The sequence below is a fragment of the Phoca vitulina genome, unplaced genomic scaffold, assembly GCF_004348235.1.
Source record: "Phoca vitulina isolate PV1807 unplaced genomic scaffold, GSC_HSeal_1.0 scaffold6, whole genome shotgun sequence".
Classification (NCBI taxonomy): domain Eukaryota; kingdom Metazoa; phylum Chordata; class Mammalia; order Carnivora; family Phocidae; genus Phoca; species Phoca vitulina.
Genome location: NW_022589709.1, coordinates 69,784,011 through 69,810,308, shown reverse-complemented (window position 1 = coordinate 69,810,308; position 26,298 = coordinate 69,784,011). Strand labels below are relative to the sequence as shown.

At 43.7% G+C, this 26,298-nt stretch overlaps 2 protein-coding genes across 3 annotated transcripts in view; one reads left to right on the top strand and one right to left on the bottom strand.

Moving 5' to 3' along the window:
- Positions 1 to 3,948, top strand: part of SH3RF2 (SH3 domain containing ring finger 2) — a 125,796-nt gene extending 121,848 nt beyond the window's left edge. Inside the window, exon 11 of the mRNA XM_032404446.1 lies at positions 1,198 to 3,948. The gene's annotated coding sequence lies outside the window, so the exon portion shown is untranslated. The remainder of the gene's footprint in view (positions 1 to 1,197) is intronic.
- Positions 3,949 to 6,605: 2,657 nt separating this feature from the next.
- On the bottom strand, positions 6,606 to 26,298 carry PLAC8L1 (PLAC8 like 1). Of its 2 annotated transcripts, none has more exons than XM_032404444.1 (4): positions 25,619 to 26,298; positions 19,289 to 19,425; positions 7,852 to 7,988; positions 6,606 to 6,773 (listed from the first exon to the last, which is right to left on the bottom strand). In XM_032404444.1, the coding sequence occupies exons 1-4, from the start codon at positions 25,678 to 25,680 to the stop codon at positions 6,633 to 6,635; spliced, it is 477 nt and encodes a 158-aa protein (XP_032260335.1). In that variant the 5' UTR covers positions 25,681 to 26,298; the 3' UTR covers positions 6,606 to 6,632. The 2 variants fall into 2 exon arrangements, with proteins under 2 accessions (XP_032260335.1, XP_032260336.1); XM_032404445.1 differs by lacking the exon at positions 25,619 to 26,298 and adding an exon at positions 24,730 to 25,053.

Below are 26,298 nucleotides of genomic sequence, written 5' to 3'. Positions count from 1 at the left end.
GTAGAGTGAGGCCTTGGAGGAATTCTGGGGGCTCATGGATTTTAACTTTTTGTTTTTGAAAGGAGTTCAGACTTATAAAAATACTGCTGAAAAAGTACAAAGAATTCCTAAATACCCTTCAAAGCAAGATGCCCTAGATATTAACATCTTACCATGTTTGTTTTGATTTTCTCTCTCATATATGGTCTTATATAATATATATTAATTAAATATTACATAAATATTTAATGTAAATTATATATATATATATATATAATTTTTCCGAACCATTTGAGAATAAGTTGAAAATCAAATGCCCATCTATCCCTAAACATTTCAGCATGTCCCCTAAACAAGGATGTGCTCTTACATAACCACAATACAATGACCAAAACCAGGATGGTAACACTGATAAAGAACTGTTAACTAGTCAACAGATCTTATTTAATTATCCTGCTATGTTTTCTATTGTCTACTCTTTTTCCTTCACAGAAAAAGAAAATGTAATGTCTTATCTAGGATCCCATCCAGGATCACATAATGCATTTAATTACCATCTCTCTTTAGTTTCTTTCAATCTGGAGCAGTTCCTCAAGATTCACTGTCTTCTATGGCCTTAACATTTTGAAGAATATAGGACTTTTATTTTGTAGAATCTCTCTCCATTGGGGTTTGTCTGATGTTTCTCCATCATTAGACTCAGATTACTCATTTTTGGCAGTAACAGATAATAATCTTTCGCATCAGATAGAAGTCCCTGAGTCCATGCTATATAAATATAAGGAAAAGCTTTTCCATATAGTAGAGTGCCAACTACTAAATGTAGAAAGAATGATGGAATTTTTTAAAAATTACCATTTGGCAGCCACTAGGCTAATACTTGGTTCATGCAAGAATCATCAGTAGATATTAAAATTAGTGGATGAAAGCTTGAAGAGCTCAGAGTATTTCCTGTCATGACACTTATTAATCACAAAGAGGAGAACAGCAACTTGATAGTGGAGAAGCCCGGTAGAAAACCACTTTAACCAAAAGACCACAGTTAGCATCACCAGGAGTGGGGAACTAGACGCTGTGTACCTCCCGATAGGATGAACACCTCTTCTGTGAAATGAAAAGAAAGACATGTGTCCAAAAGGCTTAATAATTTTAAAGAGCTATAGTTCTTTCCAGGGTGCACTCACAGAATAGATTCTGAAATCTTTTTCACCTTCGCAGACCCTGCCTTGGTCATCTTCCCAGGAGGAGCTAGCAACAACTGGGATACTGAAGAGAACACATGATCTGCTTGGATGGAAACTGCTCAATGGAGTTTGTGGACCATGTGATAGTCCTCAGACATCAGGGATGGTACCGGAATACCAACAGGCTGGCCTCTGGGGCATAAGGGCAAGAGGAGAAGGAACACATCTGTCCTCATCTAGAGCATCTGTGGGTGGTGAGCCGGAGAGGGAACAGCGCATGACTCACAGGCTGTTCCATGTTACAGCAAACTCCCACCCCTCCTATTATTCTGTTCTTTTGTCAGAGCCAAACTTTATCTTGCCAATTTCTCACACCTTGGCACCTAGCTGACAAATGAAAAGACTAGACATCAAATTCCTTCCAGCTCTGTGACTGGCCAGTCTATGCAGCTCACCTTTGGAGCAGTGTGGGCAGGGGCCGGCATGATATTCTCCTCTTGGACAGTCAAGCCAAAGAGGCCAGTGCCTCTTCACAATGCCCCTAGCTCTAACCCCCTCTCCTGACTCCCAGCAAACATCCTGAGTCCTTCACCACATCTGTGTTCTTTTCTAATCCAATTCCATGCTATCTTCCCCCCACCCCTGACACTGATCAAGAGGGTTTCTGCTAGAATATACTGATTAAAGAAATGAGGACTTGGTACATAAAGAATTTCAGAAGAAAAATCCATGAAGAGAGCTACCACAGATTACAGAGAGGCTATTTGAAGTCTAAAGATACAAAATCACTTAAACCATGTATTCTGTTTTGCTCAGGAACAAGTCATTTTAAAGGGCAAGTCATTAGAAGATCTTCTACGCCTGGTTTAAAAAACTCTAAAATACAAATTTTACAACCAGCATGGGGCTCAAACTCAACCCTGAGATCAAGAGTCACACGGTCTCCCAACTAAGCCAGCAAGGTCCCCTACCCTAAAATACAAATTTTAAATTATCCGTGTTAACCAGAGAGAGCCACAGTCCCGATAAATGCAATTCAGAAGTAGCCTGAGACTCCTCGGGCCATCCCCTATCTTAAGACATCGATGAGAATTTCATTTTTAAAAGCACACGCTGCCCTGATTATTAAAGACGATGATAAGAACACAACAGTATTTGGATACATTGGTTGTTTTAAAGTTCAGGATTGTAATTTTTCACAGAAACCACCTCAGCCTGTCATGCAGTCCTGCTTGTAAGCAGGAGCAAGCATCAGCCAAACCCTGAGCAGAGTAAGGAATATATTTTGTGGTTACAGGAATGCTTTCTTCTATGTGAAGCTGCCACATGCAGGACTCAAACTACCACCCATCTCTTAATTAAATGAGTAACTTGGACTTTTTAGCCACACCTTCCTCTCAGTTAACCCCAGGGGAAAGTGATAATAAGCAACAACAACCCCAAAGTAATTGGCTTTATCTGCCAGGTGGTGAGTGAGAAGCTAAGAGGTATGGAGAGACCACAGAAAGGATAATTCAGGGATGACACTGCCTCTCACACATGGTCAGTGATGCTGTTGCCAACTGTCTGTCGTCCCTTCTCTCTTAACTCCTCTGACTCAATGTTGGTTCCATTTCCTCTGGGATGAATTCAGGTTTGGTTGGCTCCTCTTTAGCCCCAGTAGCAAAGGATCCAGAGATGCTGCCTTCAGATTCTGGAATCTACTTGTTACTACCATGAGGCCCTACAGCCCACCTATAAGTAGGTTTCGGTGACTTCATTTTCCAGAGAAAAGTCATTTAATTATCAGAGTTGGAAGGAATTTTACTTTTATAGATAATGCTTGGAAAGGTAAAGTACAGGCAAGCTGCCCACACAAAAGCAAGTTGTATAAATTGGGGGCGGAGGTAAACACACAACATCTTTGAGTCCCCAGAAACCATTAGACCACATTTGCTAATTACAGCCTCGTGTTCAAGGGCCTCTCATTCCCATTTGCTGCTTCTCACATTTTCTTTCTTCTTCCTCTCCCATTGACAGCAACAGGAAATCATTCCTAATTTGCACACTTGCTGTTTTTTAAGTCTCTGGGAATTTTCCATGACTTATCAAGTGGAGGGTTTCATGGAAATTTAGCTTTTCCTTTGAATCTGCTTAGCCAAGAGACCAAATATTTTTTTAAAAACATTAAATGAAGAATCTGATTTGTTGCCAGCCAAACAGAGGCTTAAGAAAAGCACCCCCACTCTCCCTGTTTCCTAAAGTTTTCATCCGGACTGTCAATTCCACCATAGAGATTCCAAAAAGTCATGGGCCAAAAAGTGGTGGAAGGAGTGGGAAGCGGGTGAGGATGAATTAGAATGGTCAGAATGAGGTCAGCCCAGAAATTTACCCTAGAATACCCTAGAAGAGTTTGCTAACCACAGAGTCTGGATTTTATCCTCTGGAATTGTTGCTTCTTATTCCATGTGGCTCGGGAGAGGGTGTCGTTTAGGGGAAAAAGCAGAAAGACAAAACAGAAGGGGAGAAAAATTCGCTCCCCCATGGAGATGCAAGCAGAGAACCTATAGACTCTTGTGTCTTGTTTTTTTAAGTACAGTGTTTTTAATAGACCAAAAGAGAATCTTGATGAGGTAATACGTATGTGAGTGATGTTTATGAAATAGGGTGTAAAATCTTAACCATTATGGACTATTGTATAAATAAAGCTTAGATATATAAAATATAGAAACTTATAAAAAATCATTTTATAGAGCAGGGGACACTTAAGGAATTATAAAGTTTTCATATCTTTGTTCCAAAAAAATAGAAAGTTCCAAGGCTGGCAGCTTATTTCCTTAGTATATTCCACTGTAAAGGCAAGACCTTTGGTGGGGTTTTATGTGTTTTCTGGTTTTGTAATTTATAATAATCTGTATGGATTACTTTGAAATGTGTGTTGCTTGTGTGTTCATGTTGTTTGCCCATGCGGAGTCATCAGAGATCTGTTCCATACTTTGCAACTCCGAAAACCAAAAGAAATTTTCTAGTGAAAAAAAAAAATACATGGAACATGCCTTCACTGTTGGGAAACCCTCGGATTTCTGCCACTGACAGCTTTTTGCAGGTCTGAGGAAATGGGAAGTTTAATACCAGAGTTGTTGTCTCTCACTTAAATATTGGGTGTTGGTTCACTTTTCTCCCGGGAAGAACACATGTATTTTTGGTCCTTTTTTTCCTTGCACTTGACATGATCTGGAGGAAACCAGAAGTCAGGGCCCTAAGCTGCCTTGCTTTGGGACCACTCTCCACCATCAGCTTTCAAAGAACCATTCACATACTAATTCTGTTTTCTGTTCTGTGATTTGGTGGTAGAACCACTGCTTTTTGGAGCCCAGTGTTTTGTTTGGGTTTGTGGCTCTGATGAAGTGTTGAGTTTGCTCTTTCCTAGCCAGACTAAGGAGAAGAAGCCAAGGGAAACAAGGGTCCCCTTGCTGGACACATCCACCTGCAGCTCCCACCAGCTCAGGAGACCCACGCCAGAGACCAAGGCCCGCAGTACCATCTGCTTTCCACGTGGGGAGGGGGGGTGCCCATCATGTCAAAGAGGGGACATTACCCAAGTCCCCTTCGTCAGAACTGAGTACAAGTCCCAGCTGTAAGCCTGAGAAGCCTGATGTGTGTTTTAGCATGGAACAATAAAGCCGGGTTAGCTGTCCCTCGGGCCTGGTGTTTTCAGGAGCTGGCTTGGAGGGGGAGCGTGTTATCGAGGGTTCAATATCAACGTTGAGCATTTCTTTCCCTGGCGGCTGCTCAGGACGTCCGAAAGGGAGGGCCGGGAGGAGAGGCATCACTGTGTCAGACGGGACCGGCTGGGGGTCTGTGCGGACGGCCGCCGCGGCCTCTTGGAGCTCCCCAGGCTGGGTTCGTCTCTGGAGAGCAAACTCCCAGCTGTACAACCCCGAAGGCCCAGAAAGACCTCGGCCAGAAGCCTTCTCCGCTTGCTTAGCGCGGAGGTCGGGAGCGCAGCCTCAAGAACCTAACTGCCTGGCGCCTCCCAGCTATGTGGCCGTGGGCAAATCTCTTAGCTACTCTGTGGCTCCGGTTCCTTTTCTGGAAAAGGGAGCTCTCATAGCATCTTCTTGAGGGGTGTAAGGTTAAACGTCTTAAAACACAGTAGAGCACTTTGAACAGGACCTGGCATAGAGACAAGTGGCCACTAAAATGAGTTTCACCACCTTTCAAAATGTTTGCCACATCCACCAACCATCCATACTGTTACTTACTTAAGATTATTCGAATGGATTCCATTTTAATCTAAAATTTAATTGAAAACTTTATATCCCAGCTGTAAATGGAAAAGTAACATAATTTGCTGTGAATATAAGGTAGCAGTTAAATTGTTATAACAACTCCTGTTTACTGAGTCCTTGCTACTTGCCAGGCAGTGGGCTAAGAGTCCTGACTTGTTAGAATCCTCACAGCCCTCTGAGTTCAGCATCATCCTTTTACAGATGAAGAAACTGAGGCACAGGGGCATTAGAAAATTTGCCATAGTTACACACTCAGCAAATGCGGGCGGCAGTTCGGGCTTCAGGACACAGGCTCGTCAGCCCTGTTCTGTGCCGCCGCCCTGACAAAAGCCGTATTTCATTCCTGGGGCTGACGGGCGGCGTACAGCTTCCCAGGACTTCGGTAACTAAGTGCTGCAAACTGGCTGGCTTACGAGTGAAACTCAATCTCCCCCGGTCTGGAGGCTTCAAGTCCAAAATCAAGATGTGGGCAGGGCGATGCTCCCTCCAAGACCTCCCTTGCCTCTTCCAGCTTCCAGTCACCCCAGGCATCCCGTGGTTTGTGGCTGCATCGCTCCGATCTCTGCGTCCTCACATGGCTGTCTTCCCGCTGTGTGTCTGTCTTTGTGCCTCCTCTCTTCTTGTGAGGACATGTAAGCGGGGGGGCTAGGCAGACCAATTCAGCTGCCCACCTAAGGCTTCGAGCTTGGGGCCGAAGACCCGCCAGTGTTGGAGAGTGTTCAAATCGGCAGCCACCTGAGGCCGTCTCCTTCATGCGGTGGGGACTGAAGGAGTCAGGACAAGGGAAGGACGATGCTTCTCTGTTTTAGTGAGACTTAGTGTCCAGACCAGGTGCTAACTAAGATTAACCATCTCCTGCCCCACTACTGGCTCTGTGGGTGAAGGGGGTTAGCAGAAGAAAGCTTCCCAGGGAAGGATGGTGGTAGGAAGATGAGGGAAAATGCAACCTTCTCCAACTCCAGGCAGGTGTGGAAGGCACAAGCTCATCTCTAGGTGGCGAGGCTGGAATAGCAGATCCAGACAAATGCCAGAGAGACTTCATCGGAGGTGTGTGTGAAGAAAGAATGAAAGCAAAGACAGTAGGGGAGAAATCATTTATTTTCTTATTATTTCCGTGAAAGCTTAAGAACAATCTCTCTTCTAAGAGGGGTTTGAGAGGAGGGTGAGGGGGGTAAGGAGGAGGCGTTTTCTCGCTCTGTCAAATAAGGTTGTCCTTGGTTGAAGGAGCTGCATAGATTTCGTAGAGTCGGGAGGCCCTCATCTTGAGCTCCCGGGCCACCTGACAGATGGAAAAGGGCCAACAGCAGTGCACGGCGAGCCAGTCCTCACACAGGGTGCCCTAGGGGAAGACCCACGTCTCTGTCCCGGCGCAATCACACAGGCTCAGTGCCATCACTCAGGGGCCTATCCCACCCACTGCTTCCGAGTTCCACCAAGTCAATGCCCTAAAGGAACGCCCGGGGACACCGCTCCGGCAGGACCCCAAGTGCCAAGCAGCTCAACTGCTTATCAATCCTTGCAGCTCAGAGACCTGGCCTCACTTAGGGCTTTTGCTACAAACTTCACACTTGAAACCACTGGTTTCTCTGTCAACAGCTTTTTTTTTTTTTTTTCTATTAAGACGTAATACTTATAATTCCTTCATTTCTTTGGAATGGGTACTAAATGCCTATGGTCCAACATTCTCACAGGAAGAAGGCACAGGAAGTAAAAAGTACCTCCCTCTTCCACAGCTGTCCTAGCCACCCACTTAAGTTATCTGAGGGCAACTGTTGTGGGCAGGTTTGTATCTACACTTGCAGATAAATTCTATGTCCACACAAGTACATCTATAGTCCTTCTACGTCAATAGTTGCATACTTCTGTGTCTTGTACTTTTTATTCACTTGAAATATATTTTAGGGATCATTCCACATGAATATATAAGATGTCTTTTTTATTTTTAACTGTCCACATCCTGATATGTATGACTTGTCTCTGCTCAGTCTCTCATTGTACCTCAGGCTCAGCTGCACCGGAAAGTGACGAGCTCTTTGAAGCATCCCCAGGGAGCCCCCAAAGTGAACTCTGCGGATGCCCCATAGTCTTCATTTTCACTTAGACCATCCCAAGTATATCCTCCAAATTTGGTGCAATATACCAGATGCAGTGAGAGACAGAGAAACAGAAGCAGCCCATTGACCCAACATCAGCATTATAATAGGTACCCCTTGGAAATACCTTTCATCATGTGGCATTTTGGTTCCTATGAATGAAATCAGAAATTTCTTCCCTTTCCTTTCCCAGTCTTCCACTAAGTCTGGTGTTTTTAAGCATTCTCACCCAGACTTTTTTTTTTTTTTTTTAAACCACGGGTTTGAAAGACATTTAGGTTCTTATATAGATCCAAGTTCACATACACATTCAAACACACTTACCCGTATTTTATGTCTCTCTCTGGTGCCAATTCTCAGTGCAAAGGTGGACCCGGGTAACAGTGGCCAACAAAGGCACTCTCCATGATGCCTGGCGATGTCACACTCAAGGCACATTGGACAAAACAGACCACAGAAACCTGTCAATAACACATAAAAGAAAGCCACGGTTCTCAGATGTGCCCAGAGCAACTTCACATCTCAAAGAGCATTTACAACCCGATGCCATCCATTTAATACCACACTGTCTCCCTGCAATCAGGGACTGAGAATGAATAACCAATTGTCAAAACTCAGTGGATGAAAATTGCCATAACCGAGCCACATCAAAATTGTCTTCTTTTGTTAAACACTGGCAAAGCTGAACCTGATACAATTCTGTCAGCGTTCACTATGGTAATTGTTTTTTCCTGTCAAGAGAAAAGCATTAAATAATTTTTTACAGTTGAATCGTAGCTGTTGCTTCTATTATGTTCATCTATCTATTTTCAATATTTAAAATAGACCCAGTATATGATACTTGTGAATAGCAGGCGTCTTTCTCTGTAAATGTGATTGAAAGCTCTTTTATGGTGCACTGATTCTGCCTGCTATTCTCATCAGGACTGTATTCTATTTCTCGGGCCAGAAGGTTACTCTAATTTTTGCTAGTTTCATGGGGCCACTGACATCTGCCAGTTTTAATCTGTAACTATTAGAGGATTGGTTCCTTGAACATCAACTGGAAACAGTTTGTCATTGATTCATTCATTGATCTTTAAATCCTGATACTGTTTCTTACACATTCTGCATGAACCATCTAACGCAGAGGTTCTGTTTTAAATACATTTTGGGTCACAGACCCTTTTGAGAGTATGGTGGTAGCTATGAAGTCACTCCTCAAGGGAACAGAAAAATACATAGACGTGCAAAATTGTGCATTCAATTTTGTGGGGTCCAAGGATCCACTGAAAGCTATCAACAGACTGCGGGTTAAGAATTCCTCATACACAGTTAAGATGTTATGTCATCTAGCATCGCAAATGAGGATGACCTTGAAGAACACAAATAATTAGGACTATAAAACAGCAAAAAAATTAAATAAATACCAAAAAGCTAACCGATACCTTTAACGCATGTATGCAATAAATATTTTCAGACATAATTTATATACAAGAAAATGAACAGACTGTAAATGTTTTGTTGGGTGACTTGTGACAATCACATTCTCACCCAAGTAACCGAACAAGTAGAATATTGCCCTCAGAGTTCCCTTGTGCCCCTTCCCAGACGATCCCAATCCTCCCATCCCCACTCCAGAGGCAACCACTGCTCTGATTTCTCTTCCCATTGATAAGTTTTACCTCTTCTTGGACTTCATATTAAGGGAACCATGTTTACTTTTATATCCACCTTCTTTTATTCAACATGTTTCCTGAGGTTCATCTTTGCTGTTATGTGTGTAGTGCGTTCTTCATCGTTGCTGAGTAGTAGTCCAACGTATGAATACTGAACATGATAAGGGAAATCTGTGTCCTAAGATGGCCAACCGAGCCAGCAAGAGAGTCCCAGCCCCTGCCCTGGGGCTCTTCTGGGTTCTTCTCCCCGCTCTGCTTCCCGCGCGCACACCAATCCGGGTTCCTCTCCCTGCCCCGCTTCGCGCATGCGCCAGAAGTGCCAAGTATGCGGAAGTAGAAGGGTATAAATTACCCCCTTTGTGCTCGGGACTCAGACCTTTGGAGCTCACTGTCCTCTGAGCCCGCCGGCGTTAAATAAACCTCCTATCCTCCAAGATCTCCGGGTGCCGCTTGGTTCTTCCGTCGGGCGATCCAGTCCAGGTTCCATAACACACAAACCGTTTCTCCGTACTCTCACAAGCTATTCCATTCTCTGCTATTGTGAATATGTACTATGAACGTTCCTGTACAGGTCTTCATGCAGACATACATTTTCATTCCCTGTAGGTGGATTCCTGGATGTGGATTTATGTTGAACTTGACAAGACATAAATATTTGCACCATTTAACGATCCCACCAGCAATGGACGAGAATTCTAGTTGTTCCATGGCCTCACCAACATTTGCAACCGTTGGTCCTTTTGATTTTAGCCATTTCAGTGAGTATGAAATAGTAATGACCACAGCCTTTTAGTGCACCCAACAAAGAGGCTCATGTACCATGTCACTAGCACTAGAACTTCCTGTCAAGGGCCTGTCTCTGCTACCTGTCCTGCCCTCCCTCCCCAAAAGGTGCGAGTACAAAGTCCCACTCCCAGATTCAGTGACAAAAAAGCAAAATGCGAGGAATGCTGTTATATCCTAGAAGCTCAGAATGATGTTCCAGGGTTGTGGACTTCACCCTGGCTGTGAGGGGCTGAGGTAGCACACGTGCCCACAGGGCATGAGGACTCCGCGGGGAGGAGGGTAAGGAGCAGCCTGTCTTTGGGAAACAGAACATCTATTTCATCCATTTAGGAGTCATGAGATAATCCGCTAAATCACGTACTACAGGTGTCCCTTGCCCCAAAACAAATTCTGAATTCGGCCTTGAGTGAGTCTGAGATGTTTTGCCCCACATTTAAAAAAAAAAAAAATCATTACTCCCAGCTAGATCAGAAGGCCCTACCCCGCACCGACCACTGGGATGAACAGCGCAGAGGACAGATGGCCCAGTCAACTTCCTGCAAGTTCACAGCGGTCATATTGCAGGCAACCTTGAATTAGGAGACTTGGAAATCATGGCACATACAAAAAAAATCAATCAAATCTCATTTTATGCATGGATTATGAAATAGTGCAAATGCCTGCAAATAAAAAATTAATCAAAAATTGCATAATTATAAAGCTGGCAAGCTAAGTGAATAATAAATTGTGTTTACACAATCACCTGAGCTGCACCGCTATCATTGGCAAGGAGAAATGCCCACCACCCTCAGTAAGTATATTGTAAAGACGTTGTTTTGTGCATTGGAACTCCTGTATCTTATCTTTATGACTGGTATGTCTTTTTAAAAAATACATGCTGTTATTTTTATTTTTAATCCTTTCCATCAGATAACCATGTTATCTAAGTGTTCACTAGGATGCAGTTACTAGATGCTGAAAGCAACACACGAAATGCACATTCAGTTACCTTGGGACAGTAGTCAGATGGGATTAAAAAAAAAAAAAAGGTATGAAAGCCAAATTCTTATTATGTAATAGCTAACATTAGACTTCACCATGTGCCAAGCCCTGCTAAAAATACATTGCATTCATTAACTCACTTAATTCTCACAACAATCTTAAAATACAGATACTCTTATTGTGTCCATTTTAATGGATGAGCAAACTGACAGGCAGAGGGATACGTTTATTAGGAAGGAGCAGAAGCCAGATTTGAACTCAGGTAGTCTAGCCCAAAAGTCTTAACTACTACACACAACACCATATGTTCTCATGTTTTACGTATTTAGCGTGTCACAATGGTTGTGGATTTGTGTGCTCCGAGACGGTATCCTCACTACCACTAATTTGTATTTATTCCTGTGGGATGCTCTTACATCATGCAACTTTAGGAAAGTTCCTTTTTGTCAGATGTTACAGCCCTACACAGTGGATTGAGTGGGATTAAAAACTCTTGGCTCACACCTCAAGAGGAATGGGCAAGAGTGGGACCATGGGATACTGTCTTAAAGAGTCTCTAGGAGAAAATATTGCAACATAGTTGTAAATTCCTACAAATCAATATATAAAGGATTAAACAAAAGAAGAAAATGGGGATAGGACATGAGCAGATAATTTACCAAACAGGAAACACAAATGGCCAATAACAACCATGAAAAGCTAGTCATCAGGGAAATGCATATTGGCATGAAAGCTGCCAATTTTTCAGTATTTACATTGTGGGAAAACCATAGAGAAATAGGTACATAGCCCTTTTGAAGGCAACTTGGGTGAATCTAGTAAAATTTTAAGTACACTAGGATCTAGTAATTCCACTTGTGAGCGTCTACCCTAGAGTAAGAGGCTGTTACGGGGATGTCCACTGCAGCATTATTTGTAGCTTGAAATTTAAAACTTCAATGTGCACTAATAGATGAAAGTGTAAATAAGCCACAATGGTGTAAATCATACTATGGAATAATTAAGAATGCAGTGAAAGATTAAGTACCAACAGAGTTAAATCTCTAAGACATATTTTGAGTTAAAAAAAATCAAATTTCAGGGGCGCCTCAGTGGCTCTGTTGGTTAAGCATCTGACTCTTGATTTTGGCTCAGATCATGAACTCAGGGTCATGAGATCAAGCCCTCCATCAGGCTCCAACGCTCAGCATGGAGTCTGCTGGAGATTCTCTCCCTCTGCCCCTCTCCCACTCGTGGTCTCTCTTTCTCAAATAAATAAATAAATAAATAAAATCTTAAGGGGCGCCTGGGTGGCACCGTCAGTTGGGAGGCCAACTCTTGGTTTCTGCCCAGGTTGTGATCTCAGGGTCATGAGATCGAGCCCCACATCAAGCTCCATGCTCAGCAAGGGGTCCACTGGAGATTCTCTTTCCCTGTCCCTCTGCCCCTCCCACTCCTGCTCTCTCTCTCAAATAAATAAATCTTTTTAAAAAATCCTCAAAAAATAATCAAATTGAGGGGCACCTGGGTGGCTTAGTTGTTAAGCGTCTGCCTTCGGCTCAGGTCATAATCCCGGGGTCCTGGGATCGAGCCCCACGTCAAGCTCCCTCTCCCACTCCCCCTGCTTGTGTTCCCTCTCTCGCTGTCTCTCTTTCAAATAAATAAATAAATAATCTTTTAAAAAAATAATCAAATTGCATAATGATACATACAGCATAATACTATTTATGCTTTGTTTAAAGAGTTACAAAACAATAGTACATATTACTAAAGGCTACATATATAAACACAGAGACAAAGATCTGGAAGGAAACCCTTCAAACTGATTAAAAGAGGAGACATGATTTCCTTTTCTGTAATGTTTCATTTTTTTACAAGGTGAACATACTCATGTGTTATTTGTGTATATACATATATGCAAATATATATTATCATATTTTATTTACTTGTTTATTTTAAGGGACTTGGGCTCAAAAGGGATTTGAGCTAGAAATTCAGCCTCTTCCTCTTACATTACATCCAAAGGCCTGGTGGTTATATAAGCATCCACTGCCTAAATGTTCCGGGCCTGTCCCCTGAGATGGGCTCCACCCTCATGCATGGAATGTGATTTATTATTCATCCTTCTCACTCACAGGCGAGTCGAGAGAAAAAGAAAAAGCCTACACAGAACCAGAGTGTGGAGCCCCAGAGGGCAGAAGTAGGAAAGGTGGGTGGAAAGTGCAGCGACGCATAGTTCAGATCAATTATTACAAAAAGGCAGAACCACCGAACTGTAAGAGATGCTCAAGAAAGAAATGGGCACAGTCATACATTGTGGGTGGGAGTGTAGGTTAGTACAACTTCCAAATGGAGATCCAGTTGGCAGGATCTATCAAGATTTAAAATGGTACATACTTGGGGCACCTGGGTGGCTCAGTCGGTTAAGCGTCTGCCTTCGGCTCAGGTCATGATCCCAGGGTCCTGGGATCGAGCCCCGCATCGGGCTCCCTGCTCGGCGGGGAGCCTGCTTCTCCCTCTCTCTCTGCTGCTCCCCCTGCTTGTGCTCTATCCCTCTCTCTCTCTCAAATAAATAATAAAATCTTAAAAAAAAAAAATTTAAAAAAATAAATAAATAAATAAAATAAAAAATAAAATGGTACATACTATTTGATAGGCAGGTTTATTCCTCAGCAATTGCCCAACAGGTAAACTCACACACATGCAAAATGCCATCTGAACAAAGACATTCACGGAGTGTTGGTTTGAACATCAAAAGGTCTGGAGACCACATTAAGGTACCAATGGATTTCTGGATAAATAAATTATGGTACCTTCGTACAACAGAATCTACGCAGCAATTTAAAATATTGGGTGTGTTTACAATTCTATTATTTCTAGAAATTATATAAATACACGTACAGCAAAAAATCTGGAAGGAGAGGTACCAAAATATTAACAATGATTATCTCCAACAGCTGGGATTACAGGATACTGGTTTTTGTTCTTTTGTCTCTGTAGTTTTCTTTTTTATGATGATTACATGATAGTTTTATAATAAAAAGAATAATCTACTTTCACTTAAAATTATTTTATATCTTTACAAGCTTACAGACAGTATTTTGGCTCAGGTAAGAGTAGTTGCCTCTGCAGGGAACTGGGTGGACAGATGGCAAATCTATCAAAGGGGTAGGTGCTTTTGAATTTTGCATCAGGTGCATGCTAAACTATTCAAAATCTCTCTCTTTTTTTTAAGATTTTATTTATTTGACAGTGTGCGCACAAGCAGGGGGAGCAGCAGAGGGAGAGGGAAAAGCAGACTCCCTGTTGAACAGGGAGCCTGACATGGGGCTCAGTCCAAGACCCCAGGATCATGACCTGAGCAGAAGGCAGAAACTTAACCAACTGAGCCACCCAGGCGCCCCCCCCTTTTTTTTTAAAGCACTGAGCTGACTCCCAAGGAGAAAAGCCCTCCTTCCTAGAAATGCTCAGAAAGCCAAAGCTGTTCTTGCCAGGCATAGTGCAGGGGAGGCTTAAACAAGCAGGTGAGAGGCCAAATCACCTGACCCCAGTACCCCTTCCGACTCAGAGGATTTATGATTCTTTCAATGAAGGGCAAGAAAGAAAGAATCCAGTGAGAATACAGGTTAAAATTCATTCATTGATGGGTTGTTCAGCAAACATTTTTCAGTGCCTCCTATGGACCAGGCACTCTGCTGGGCACAGCAGGGCTGAGCAAGACAGCAGTGGTGTGTGCTTTGAGAGAGGTACACTTTACCCAAGATATAATTCAGGGACACAGATCCCAATCTGAGGCCTTTTCAGTGCTTTTTTCCTCTTCCAGAAAACCAAAGAAAATCCTGGCCCACTTCATTCTATGCATCCTGGGTACCTGGTGACTACTAGTCACACCAAGCTCCTCACCCCCGCAGTGCTTACGGTGCCCTCCACAGGGAGGCGATCTGAGTGGCTGGTTTCCTCCCATCTTTCAGTATCGGCTTTAAGTTGGTTCCTCGAAGAGGCCATCCCTGACCCCACTCTCCTAGTTTCCTTCCATAATACCCTATTTCTTTCTTTCATGGCACTTATCACAACTGCCATTATTTTGCTTATTGTCTATCTCCTCTATGAAACCTTCTCTGTCTTATTCACTATGACGTCTGTAACACCCATCACCTGTCTACACAGGGGTAGGAACTCTAAATATTGAATTACAAACCAATGTGGATTAAACCTTCCACACAAACCTTCTCTGGTGCACCATCACAAACATTCCCAAAGCCGGGATACCTCGCCTCTCACCCACGACAACATTTAGCAGCCACTCATTTCCCTGTGGCTTTATCTTCACAGCTGAGCTTTCAGCAACCCCATCTCCAAAGGACTCAGAAACACCCCAGTGCACTGTGAATGCAGATAAAAGCGCCCAGGTGGGAAGAGGGAGGCAGTTTTAAAAATGTAATTGTGGACACCTGCGTGGCTCAGTTGGCTAAGCGTCTGCCTTGAGCTCAGGTCATGATCCCGGAGTCCCAGGACCAAGTCCCGCATCGGGCTCCCTGCTCAGCGGGGAGTCTGCTTCTCCCTCTGACCCTCCCCCTGCTTGTGCTCTCTCGCGCGCTCTCTCTCTCACTCTCAAATAAATAAAATCTTTAAAATAAATAAAAAATAAAAATAAAAAATGTAATTGCAATAACATGAAGAAGCAAAACGTCAAAAAGAAATGGAAATCACTGCTGTTCCTAACATATCCTTTGCTTAATGGATGACAAATTGTAGCAATAATTTTCAACATGTAATGGAAAGCTGTCCCAGGATGGGAATCTGGCATGGACAAAGTCATGGAAAGCAGCTCTTTTTTGTTCCCAAGTTTGTCACAACTATTTATACAGTGGCTGGCTTGAAATGAAATTTTGTGGATAAAGTAGCCCTTTTAAACAAGGAAAGAAGCCCAGGATCCATAGCACTTACATTCCACCTGTGTCCTGGGAATGACAGCGCAGAGGATGAGCGTTTAAGGCGATATCACCTCGAAGTTTTCTTCTGAGCCGGCTTCGAGACACTGTGAGCAGTCATAAAAGGGAGGTCCATCCGGGAATAACCACTGGGACCCAGAACATTCCAGATCACCTTGTACTGTATATCCATGGCCCCTTCTCCACGGATCATGCCAAAATGTAAAGAATGTTCTATTTCTCCTCACATCCTCCCTTCTCACCTTGTCTCCAGAATGGCTCTCAAACGGACCAGCAGGAATCCTCAGAAGACGGAGTGCGGTTGGTCTGCACATTAATGGGGGTGAGGGACAAAGCCAAGTAGTGAAGCAGCGTTTAAGGCAGGGGGGTGGTGAGGATGGTTGTTTCTTTAGCCAACTTTTTAGGTGCTCTTGGGATGGAGTAGAAATCACACTGCAGCAGCCAGTCTATCCCTCCTGACTCTACTCTTTGCTCTCAACACGCTAGAGGATAATAACAACGTATAGTCACAATAATATTAATATCTCAGATTCACTAAGTGCATTGTTGTGCACTTGTTGGGCATCCCTGGATGACAGCACCCCAGTAGTAATTTGGGAAAATCATCCCTTCACTACTGAGGGCAATACTGATAGGACTGTTCTTCGGAATGACCTAAGCCTGGCAAAATGAACTCCAGCTGCTCCATCAATTCTCAGAAGGAAAAACAAATAAAAACGTTTGGAGTTGATCAGAGTGTCAGCGAGCTCCTGATAATGCAGCTTGTCCCTTCTGAGCTTAGTTTTTAGTTGATTTTTTGGTTCTGTGAGCTACCCCAAAGCCTTCAAATGAAATCCAATGTTTGTTTGTGTATTAGTTTCCTAGAGCTGCCATAACAAATACCACTAACTGGGCACCTTTAAGCAACAGAAATGATTCTCTCACAAACTGACACTTATCAGAGGGGAGGCGGGTGAAGGGATGGGTGAAACAGGTGATGAGGATTAAGGAGGACACTTGTCGTGATGAGCACCAGGTGTTGTATGGATGTGTTAAATCACTAAATTGTATGCCTGAAACTAATATTCCACTGTATGTTAGCTAACTGGAATTTAAATAAAAACTTAAAAAAAAATTATTTTCTCACTGGAGAATTCTGGAGGCTAGGAGTATGAACTTAAGGGTTTGTTCCTTCCAGAAGTTTTGAGGAAAAGTCTATTCCATGCCTCTCTCCAAGCTTTTGGTGGATGCTGGCAATCCTTGCATTCTTTGGCTTATGGATGCATTATTCTAATCTCTGCCTCTGTCTTCCCATGGCTTTCTCTTCTGAGTGTTTGTGTTCAAATTTCCTGTTTCTTATGAGAAACACCAGCCATTGGATTAGGATCTACCCTAATGTAGTAGAACCTCTTTTTTAACTTGACTACACTGCAGAAACCCCATTTCCAAATAAGGTCACATTCAGAAGTTAGAGGTGGACATGAATTTTGAAAGGACTATTCAACCCAGTAGAGCGTGCAACCAAAAAAAAAAAAAAAAAAAAAAACCTGATCCAGTTAAATTCTAAGCCAGTGTTAAGAATGGGTTCTAGGCATTATGTTTTAATGTTAACAGCAACCCCTGAGGTGAGCACTTTTATTATCCTCACTTTAGAGAGGGCAACATGAAGACCCAGAGAATTTGTTCAAGGTCAAATAGCCAGTAAGAGGCAGAGCTAAGATTCGAGGCAAGGTCTCATCTGACATAAACATGTTCTCCTCCCCACCACACTATATTCTAGGCTTTGCCCTACTTGAAAATGCACTGATGACCCCCTAACCCCCAACTACAAGCTAGGAAAGGAAAATGGTCCACTTCCCATTTCCACGCTAGGTCTCCACATCTCCACATGGCTATTCTGCCTTCTCTGTACCTCAGTACAGGGGACAACTGAAGTCAGAGTATCTGGAAGAGAACGAGGAAGAAAGCTGAGAGAATCAGAGAATGGCTGCCATCATTATCTGATCAGAAGTCCACACGGGTAGCAGAGGCAGGAAGAAACCTGCTGAACTCAGCGTCAGATGGGCAGAGGGACAGGGATGGAGGCAGTCTCTTCTCTGTGGGGCCCAGGCAAACAGTGAAGGGCTCAAGCGTAGAGGACCAGAGCACCAAAACATGGCGGGAGAGCTTTAGCCTCTGTAAGACTCTGCTGAATAGGGACTTGGACCATGTAACAGCTCAGGTGGGTCTCTGATCAATCCTGTGAGGCTTTAGGAATGAATCCAGATCTTTCCAAAAATCAGCAAAGGGCAGAGAAAGCCATATTCTTCAAAAATAGTAGATCCAGGGTCTGCTGGATTTTGAATGCTAGTGATTAACACTTATCCAACAGAGACCTCCCCCCAGCCACCCAGCATCCCCCAGAAAGACTCTGTGGCTGAGATGCTCCCTAGCATCTGCAAAGGCAGGACCCGGAAGGGGATGCTGACGTGGTACCAGAGACGAGTCAGAATGTCCTAAGATAAAAATAGAATCGATATGCTTTGAACTTCATTCCCAGGGGAAATCATGTAGCTAGAAGAGTGTTATTGGTACCTCTCTAGAGCTGAAAGAGCATCTGAAAATATTCCAGTCAACATAGGGGGCTTTTTGTGATTATTCTTGTTCTTATAAGAGTACTACATATTCCTCCTAGAAATACTAGAAAGAGATAAGCAAAAAAGAAAATAAAAATTACTCATTAGCCTGCCATCTGGAGGCATGTCATAAACATTTGTATTTGTATCCGTCCAGGTATTTTAAAAATATCCCCCCACCAAAAAATGGTGTCTAACGTGCTTAGTTCTACAGTCTGCTTCTTTAACTTAAAAACGTACCACAACATCTTTCATCCCATTCAATGTTATTCTACAATGTGACTTTTCATGGCTGTATAATAACTCATTATATGCGTACCCCCATCAAACATTTTAGGTCATTCCAGATTGTTGCCATTATAACCAATGCTGCAGAAGTTAACATTGCTAAATCTTTGCACGTGATTTATTTCCTTAGACTAAATGCCTAAAAATGTAATTACTGGGCCAAAAGCTATATAACACTTGAGGTTCTTTTTATACGTATTGCTAAACCATCCGGCAGGAAGGTTATACCAATGTATCCTCCCACCAGCAGCAGATGGGGGAGCCCATTTCATGCACCTTTGCCAACAGTGGATTTTGTCATTTAAAACATCTATGAAGTCACCGCTTATTCTGTAAAAGCATCCCCATCCCTGAAAAGCAAGATTTTTCCTGCCGAGGAGTGCATGTGAGTCACTAGGAGATTAGTCCGGTTATTCTAAAGCCATTACATTTCTGTCCTTGTGCCTGACGTAGCTCCTGCACCCAGGGATGCTTTGGGAAAGAAAACAGTCAAGGAGGACTTGAATAAAGAGGGAACACGTACAGATTCTCCTGTCTCTGCAGACACTGAAGAGGCCGGTGCTCCAGTCTCCCCCAGTCTGGACAATCGCTGTGATGGTGGTCCTGCCAGGGGTTCCCCGGAGAGGCTGCTTCACCACAGCCTGAGCTGGCCCATGGCTCCTGGAGAGTCAAAAACAGTGATTCACTTGAAAACAAAGGCAATGGTTCAGAAGGATAACCATTAAGCCAAGACAGAGTGATAAAGAGGAGAAAGGGACCCAGTGATGTCAAGTGGCTCCTAATTTGTAGCCCAAGCTCCTCACCATCTGCCCCCCTTCCCGCTTCTCCCCTGACTTTGCCCTCTATTAACGGCATGATTATTCCAGACCCTGTCATTCACCTTTAAGGTCCAGCCTACTTCCTTAGTGTTTCTCAGTGTTCCGTAATAGCTAAATCCACAAATTTGGAACCAAGAGGCCTCAGTTCAAATGCCGGCTTGTCACTTCCTGGCAGCTTGACCTTGGCTGTTGCTTAACGTCTCTGTTTCTGTTTGTTCGAATGTAAGATTAAAAAAGATGACCTCATAGGATTATTGTGTTGAATGAAGGACATATAATTAGTTTGCTGTGTCTAGAATGTGTTTAACAAGTTGTCCTGAGTGAGGCTGCACCCCCAGGGTTTTGAGCCTTCGCTGAAGACACTTGGGCATAGAAATCGGGACTAGGCTGTGGAAGTTGAACACGCCGTATCATTTAAGTGAACAACCAAGACTTCAGAAGATGTCTTTTTTTGTTTAAAGATGTATTTATTTATTTATTTTGGTGGGGGAAGGGCAGAGGGAGAGAGAGACTCTCAAGCAGACTCCCCACTGAGTGAGGAGCCTGACACAGGGCTGGATCTCACAACCCTGAGATCATGACCTGAGCTGAAAGCAGGAGTGGGATGCTTAACCCACTGAGCCACCCAAGCGCCCCAGAAGATATCCTGATGTCAAAGTACTATACGATTGTCTGGGGTTGGGGGGCACAAAATACAACTTTGGGTTAGTTTTCTCTGAAGGGAATAGATATTCCACGTTATCATTCTGAAGTAGAAAATATGGGCCCAGGGGATAGTCTTCAAAAGTGAGGTGGAAAAATTCCCTTCTCTTTCTGGGGGCCGAAAGCCGGTTTTGCCTGAGCTCCTACCATGGGGATACTTGGGGCGAGTCCCACAGTGAAGGGTAAGCTGTACCTAGCCCCTGGAAGGGGCAGATCAAGAGGATGGTCGAGGGACCGCACTAGAATGAGTGTGAGCCTGTACATGGTAGTAATTTTTCTACTTTGTGCTTCCCTTTTGGCAAGCCTCATTAACAGTTTGTACCTGTCTCTGGTGTGTTGTGAAGAATTAAAGAAAGAGCCTGCCTCACATACGAGACAAAATAAACAAGAGACAGCAGAATTTCTTCCTGTAACAGCTGCTGTTACAGGACTACTCACCAGGGCTCAGCACCTGTGACACATGGCCTGGAGGCCAGAGGGACATTCCCTAGCACCCTTAAGGCAACACCCTGGGGGCATCTTGGAAACAGCAGAAGGGCCCTTTGAGAACCTCTAAATCAGGGCGATAAATCCAATGGGGGTGCATTGTTCTTGTTATTAAGATCCACATCTCTTTCATTCTACCAACACTGCCCACGTCCACGCCTTACAAACCTGATGTGCTTTTAATAAACACATTAGCTTGTTAACAAAACAAATGCCCAAGCCTCACCCAGGCCAACAATGCTGGTCTCCAGACAAGAGGTACAGAAATCGAGATTCTTAACAAGGTTGCCAGCAATACCTATGCAGTCATCCTGACACCAGCCAGCCTGAAACCTGACACAGGGGGGTATGAGGCCCACTGATGGCCACAACAGCCTCTGAGTCTCCCACAGGGTGGGTGGGGGTGTCAACGTGAGAGAGATGGCAAAGAACACAGAGTAGGAGGGAGGCTGGTGGGGAAGAGGACGGCTGGAACATAGCCGGTCTTCAGCGCCAAGGAGACATGAGCTGCAAGAGAGGTTAAGGTCAGGAGCTACATGTCCAGAGGACAAAGTGAAGCTATAAACAAGCCCAACCCCTTCATCCCTTAGGCATTTAGAGACAATGCTTAGAGGCTAATGAGCTTTTCAAGAGCCTGCAACAGTATTTGAGACCTGGAATAAAGTACTGGCTCCAAAATATAAAAACTGCAAAACAGACTGCAAAATTAGTTAATGCTCAACTAAACACAGAAATCTAGCATTATGCCAATCTCATTAACTGTCAAATTCACAGATTCACAAATATTTTATTACATTTAAAAACAATTTAGAGGGGCACCTGGGAGGCTGAGTCGTTAAGCATCTGCCTTTGGCTCAGGTCATGATCCCGGGGTCCTGGGATTGAGTCCCGCATCCGGCTCCCTGCTCGGCAGGAAGCCTGCTTCTCCCTCTCCCACTCCCCCTGATGTGTTCCTGCTCTCGCTATCTCTCTCTCTGTCAAATAAATAAATAAAATCTTCAAAAAAAAAAATTAAAAATAAAAACAATTTAGAATTCTCATTTGCAAAAAAAATCCCAAGTATGAATGATTGCTGAGAAACAAGAGCCAATCGTAAAATGAACTAATCACGGAGAGCCAAATAATTTCAAAGGCAAAATTATAAAAATCCTTTCACTTAATTGTATAGCAGGGAAAGTATGGATATAATGTGTGGTATGGATACACTTTAATAGGTTTGTTACAATGTGGGTTCGGGCCCATGGTATGAACTGAACTGTGTTCCCCCAAAGTCATATGTTGAAGCCCCAGCCCCCAGTGTGACTGTATTTGGAGACAGCGCTTTTAGGTGATAACAGTTAAGTGAGGAATAGCAGTGGGAGCCTGGGCTGATAAAATTGCCATGTAAAAAGGCCACGTAAGCACCCATCGAGAAGGCTACAAACCAGGTGGAGAGCCCTCCCCAGAACCCGATCACACGGACACCGTGACCTTGCACTCACTTCTAGCCTACAGAAAAGTGAGTGAATAAATTTTGGTTCACGAGGCCAGCCAGTCTATGGTATTGTGTTATGGAAGCTCAGAGTGGACTAAGACAGCTATGAAGATTTCAAACTGGTGCTGAAGAAACCATCTTATGCCTGTCTTATTTCCTCTGCTCCCGTGTGAGCTCCTTGGGGTCAGCGGGCACAAGCTGCTCCCCCCCCTTAACCCCGGAATCCAGCACACTACCCGATACCTGGCGGGCATGTGGTTATTTGGTGAACTGGACCAAACTGAATGTCCATTATCTCTTCATCTTTGAGTCCTCCTCAAATCTAGTCATCAATTATATGATCTTAACTGTGTTTCCCTCTCTAGCAAAGGTACACTTCTCAGGTGTGGAGAGAGGAAATAAAAGCAGAGAGGAGCCTCAAAGCTTCCTGCATCCCTCCACACAGACTAGGGCATTTACCGCTCAATGTGATGCTCACAATCTGGGGTTTCCGTCCTTATACTAAGAGCTTCCAATTATCTCTGACTTGAGCAGAAGAATTTCTTAGGGCTAAGCCCCTGGATTAGATTTTCCCCTGAAATGAACCATTTACAGCTTGCAGCCCTAGAATAGAATTTTCTGCTTCTAGCTCAGCCTTTTATGATGGCAAGGAAGCCTGTCCTCTATTCCAAATCAAACAGCAAAGAGAATAGCTTCTCCTTGGTGGGGGAAAAAAAGTTTTTTGTGTTTGCCTAACTTTGAACTCAGCAAGTATACTACTGATTATCTTGATACCCTGAATCTTTGGTGATTTTTTATTAAAATGTTTCAATTGACATGCATTGGCTAAAAAATTCAGCTCAAGATTATAGTTTGTGTGTCATAATGAAAATACCAAGTACAGGGGCACCTGGGTGGCTCAGTCGCTAAGCGTCTGCCTTCAGCTCAGGTCATGATCCCAGGGTCCTGGGATCGAGCCCCGCATCGGGCTCCCTGCTCAGTGGGAAGCCTGCTTCTCCCTCTCCCACTCCCCCTGCTTGTGTTCCCTCTTTGTCTCTCTGTCAATTAAATAAATAAAATCTTTAAAAATTTTTCTTAAAAAAAACACAAAAAACAAGTACAGCTACCCTTGACTGAGCACCCTCTATGTGCCAGGCACTTCTCAATTCCTTTAAAACCTGAATAATTTATCAGGGGCTGCTTCAGGTATCAGACTAAAGCACTGCTGTAACTCCCTGCACAGCTGTTAGCTCAGTGGATACTCCGGGGAATCTTCTAATAGGAAAGAGTCTGGAAACCGTGGACGAGGCGGACGGTCGCAGAGCTTTGCTACACCAGAGCAGCTGTCCATTTGCCATCAAATTCAGCAAGTTCTTCATTGAGTGGAAAGAGGACAGATTTTAGGCCCAGGCACACCAAAATTCACATGTGGCCCAGCTGCCTTCTACTTGGCTGACCTTGGGGAACACAAGTCGTCACCGCCCTCAGCTCTGGTCTCTCTCCCATAAAACTGGATAGGAAACATCCTCCCTCCACAGTGGCCTTGAGGATTCAACAAGATCACGCTCCGGGCACACAGTAGGCTTGCAGTGGGTGGCGGCTACTGTTATTTAACTTCATGATCCTGCATTTGGCCTAGGGCCTTCTGTACCCTTTCCTGAGAAACAGAGAATGGAGGCAGGAGCTGTGGGGCAGTTTCTCAGGTGTCACACGTGCTGCCCAAATACCTAAAACTTCGATCCCGGTGACCCATCATCCAGTTTTCCCAGGACTAACGGTTTTCCCAGGAGGGAGAACTTTCAGGGCTAAACTTAGGACATCCCCAGGTGAACCAAGAAGTTTAGTCACCCTAAGAGACAAGCAGTAGAGGGAGGCTTCAACTGGTGAGAGAAGAAGGCTGACTCGAAGCACGAGGCAAGAGGCCCGGTGCTGGGAGATGCAAGAGATGCATACCCTCCCCCCTTTCTGACCTCACTCTGTTCTCTTCTCGCCGCTGCTAAGCGCATTCCCCACCCCATGTCCGCACTTGCCTGGTGCTTCAGCCTGAGGGGGGAGGTTCCTATCACCCTCTTCCTTGATGAAACTTGCAAAACTAAAAAGGGTTCATTCTGCTTTCTACCCAGGCTTCCTTGATTACTTCAAACTTAACTGAAGCCAAAGCCCTGGAGTTTTGATTTCAAAGGACTAGAAACTACTGGCAGCCACCAGAAGTCAAGTTTCACTTGGTCAGGGTTCAACATTGAAAGTTAAGAATAAAGAGACACCCTTTCACCCAAGCCAGCCCTTCTTTTCGCTATCCAAGCAGGGACTGAAGGAACTGATCAGTTGCCCCTTTCCAAGCACCCATAGAAAATGATAGCAACTACTTTCTTCCCAAGCCCAGTTTTCTTCTCTTGGCTCCTCATTAGAGGAGACTGATTTTTAGACAGAGAGACAGAGAGAGAGATTTGATATGCTACCCAAAAAGAAAAAGTTAATAGAAAAAAAAAATCACCAACTCTCTACCTCATACTAGAAATAAAATGTTCATCTTCAGATGAGATGAGTGAAAGCAACAGAGGTGAGTGTACGTTGAGAAAGGAAACATCCTCAGGAAATTTAGAGAAGTAATTTCCAAACCAATTCATAGTGAGGTGCTTTCCTGTCGCTGGGACTCTCCTTCTCCCTTTGACAAGAGGCTGACTGATTCTGAACTTAGATTCATCCAAAGTGAAGCATCTCTTCTAAAGAATGTTGCGTTGATATTCTGGAACCTGAGGTCACAGCACTTTACTAACAGACATCTTATTTCTTTAAAGACACGTACACACAGGGGCGCCTGGGTGGCTCAGTTGTTAAGCGTCTGCCTTCCGCTCGGGTCATGATCCCAGGGTCCTGGGATCGAGCCCCGCATTGGGCTCCCTGCTCAGCGAGGAGCCTGCTTTCTCTCTCTCCCACTCCCCCTGCTTGTGTTCCCTCTCTCGCTGTGTCTCTCTCTGTCAAATAAATAAAATCTTTAAAAAAATAAAAAAATAAAAATAAAGACACGTACACATCTAACTGGACATGTCCATGTTCAGGGTATTAGGAGTCCCTGAAGTATGTCTCTGGGACATGCCTTACGCAGGTGTGGACCCCAGCAATGCTGGGAAAATGTCCAGAGAGGAAAAAAGCTTGAGAAAAAATTGCAATTGAGGGAAGAGGTCTACAATCTTAATTCAGGGTTCCATCAGAAAGACAACAGCAGGGAACTGCCAACTATACTATATATTCTTCACATCGGACCCACGGAGAATGACTGTTGAAGGTTCTGAATTTCAAAGCATTTATTTGAGCAGGTTTGTGAGGAAAAGCCTGTATAACACCTCCCAAATCAAGATTCTTCAGATACAGCTTCCTAATTGCCTTCACTCACTGGGTTCTGGGCAAGTCTGTCTCCTCATCTAGAAGGATGCGTCTTACATGAAGGACAGCCATTTTTCTTCTGCTTACCACTCCAATCTAAGTGCTTAACACAGTGTCTGCAACAGAATAAGCACTCAGTAATTTGTTGAACAAATGTGCTATATATGAAAATTCCAGTTTGTAAGGATAACAGAAATTAACAGGTGATTACTAGCTTTGCAAAAAAAGATTTACAATAAGATTCCTTTAAGGAGTGGACAACCATTGTCCATGTACGCTGATTCTGTCTTTTAAAATTTCATTTGTACTTCACTTTTCTAATCAAACATCTATTGTATGAACCAACTAAGCGGTAGGCCACATAGCTCTTCCACCTAAAAATAAAATGAAAAAGAGAAAGAAGAAAAAGAATGTTCTTCTTTACAGAAGAATGACAACTGTATATAAAAAAGAAATAACAGCATTTAAAAATCACCACGTTGAATAGCATCCAACATAACTTATTCAGGAAAGGATCTTGAAGGGGCACTAAAACCATTAGGTAAAAAAGAATGGAAACAGGATGTTCCCAAGGTGCCAAAATATCACTCCACAGATTTCTCATTGCAAAAGAAAAAAATGTATCTCAACTCTGGAGAGTTCCAGAAATACTCAAAATCTATCTTTAAAATGGAAAGTTCTGAGTGTTTT

What these genes read in the sequence shown, in the direction of transcription:
- PLAC8L1 (XM_032404445.1), bottom strand. Translation starts at nt 24,851, where the DNA reads ATGAATTGGTTTGGAAATTACTTCTCTAAATTTCCTGAGGATGTTTCC. An exon ending in CATTTTATTTCTAGTATGAG is followed by an intron (nt 19,426 to 24,729) that starts GTAGAGAGTTGG and finishes TTGACTCTCCAG; the next exon opens with GAGCCATGGGCCAGCTCAGG. An exon ending in CTGCAGAGACAGGAGAATCT is followed by an intron (nt 7,989 to 19,288) that starts GTACGTGTTCCC and finishes TGTTATTGACAG; the next exon opens with GTTTCTGTGGTCTGTTTTGT.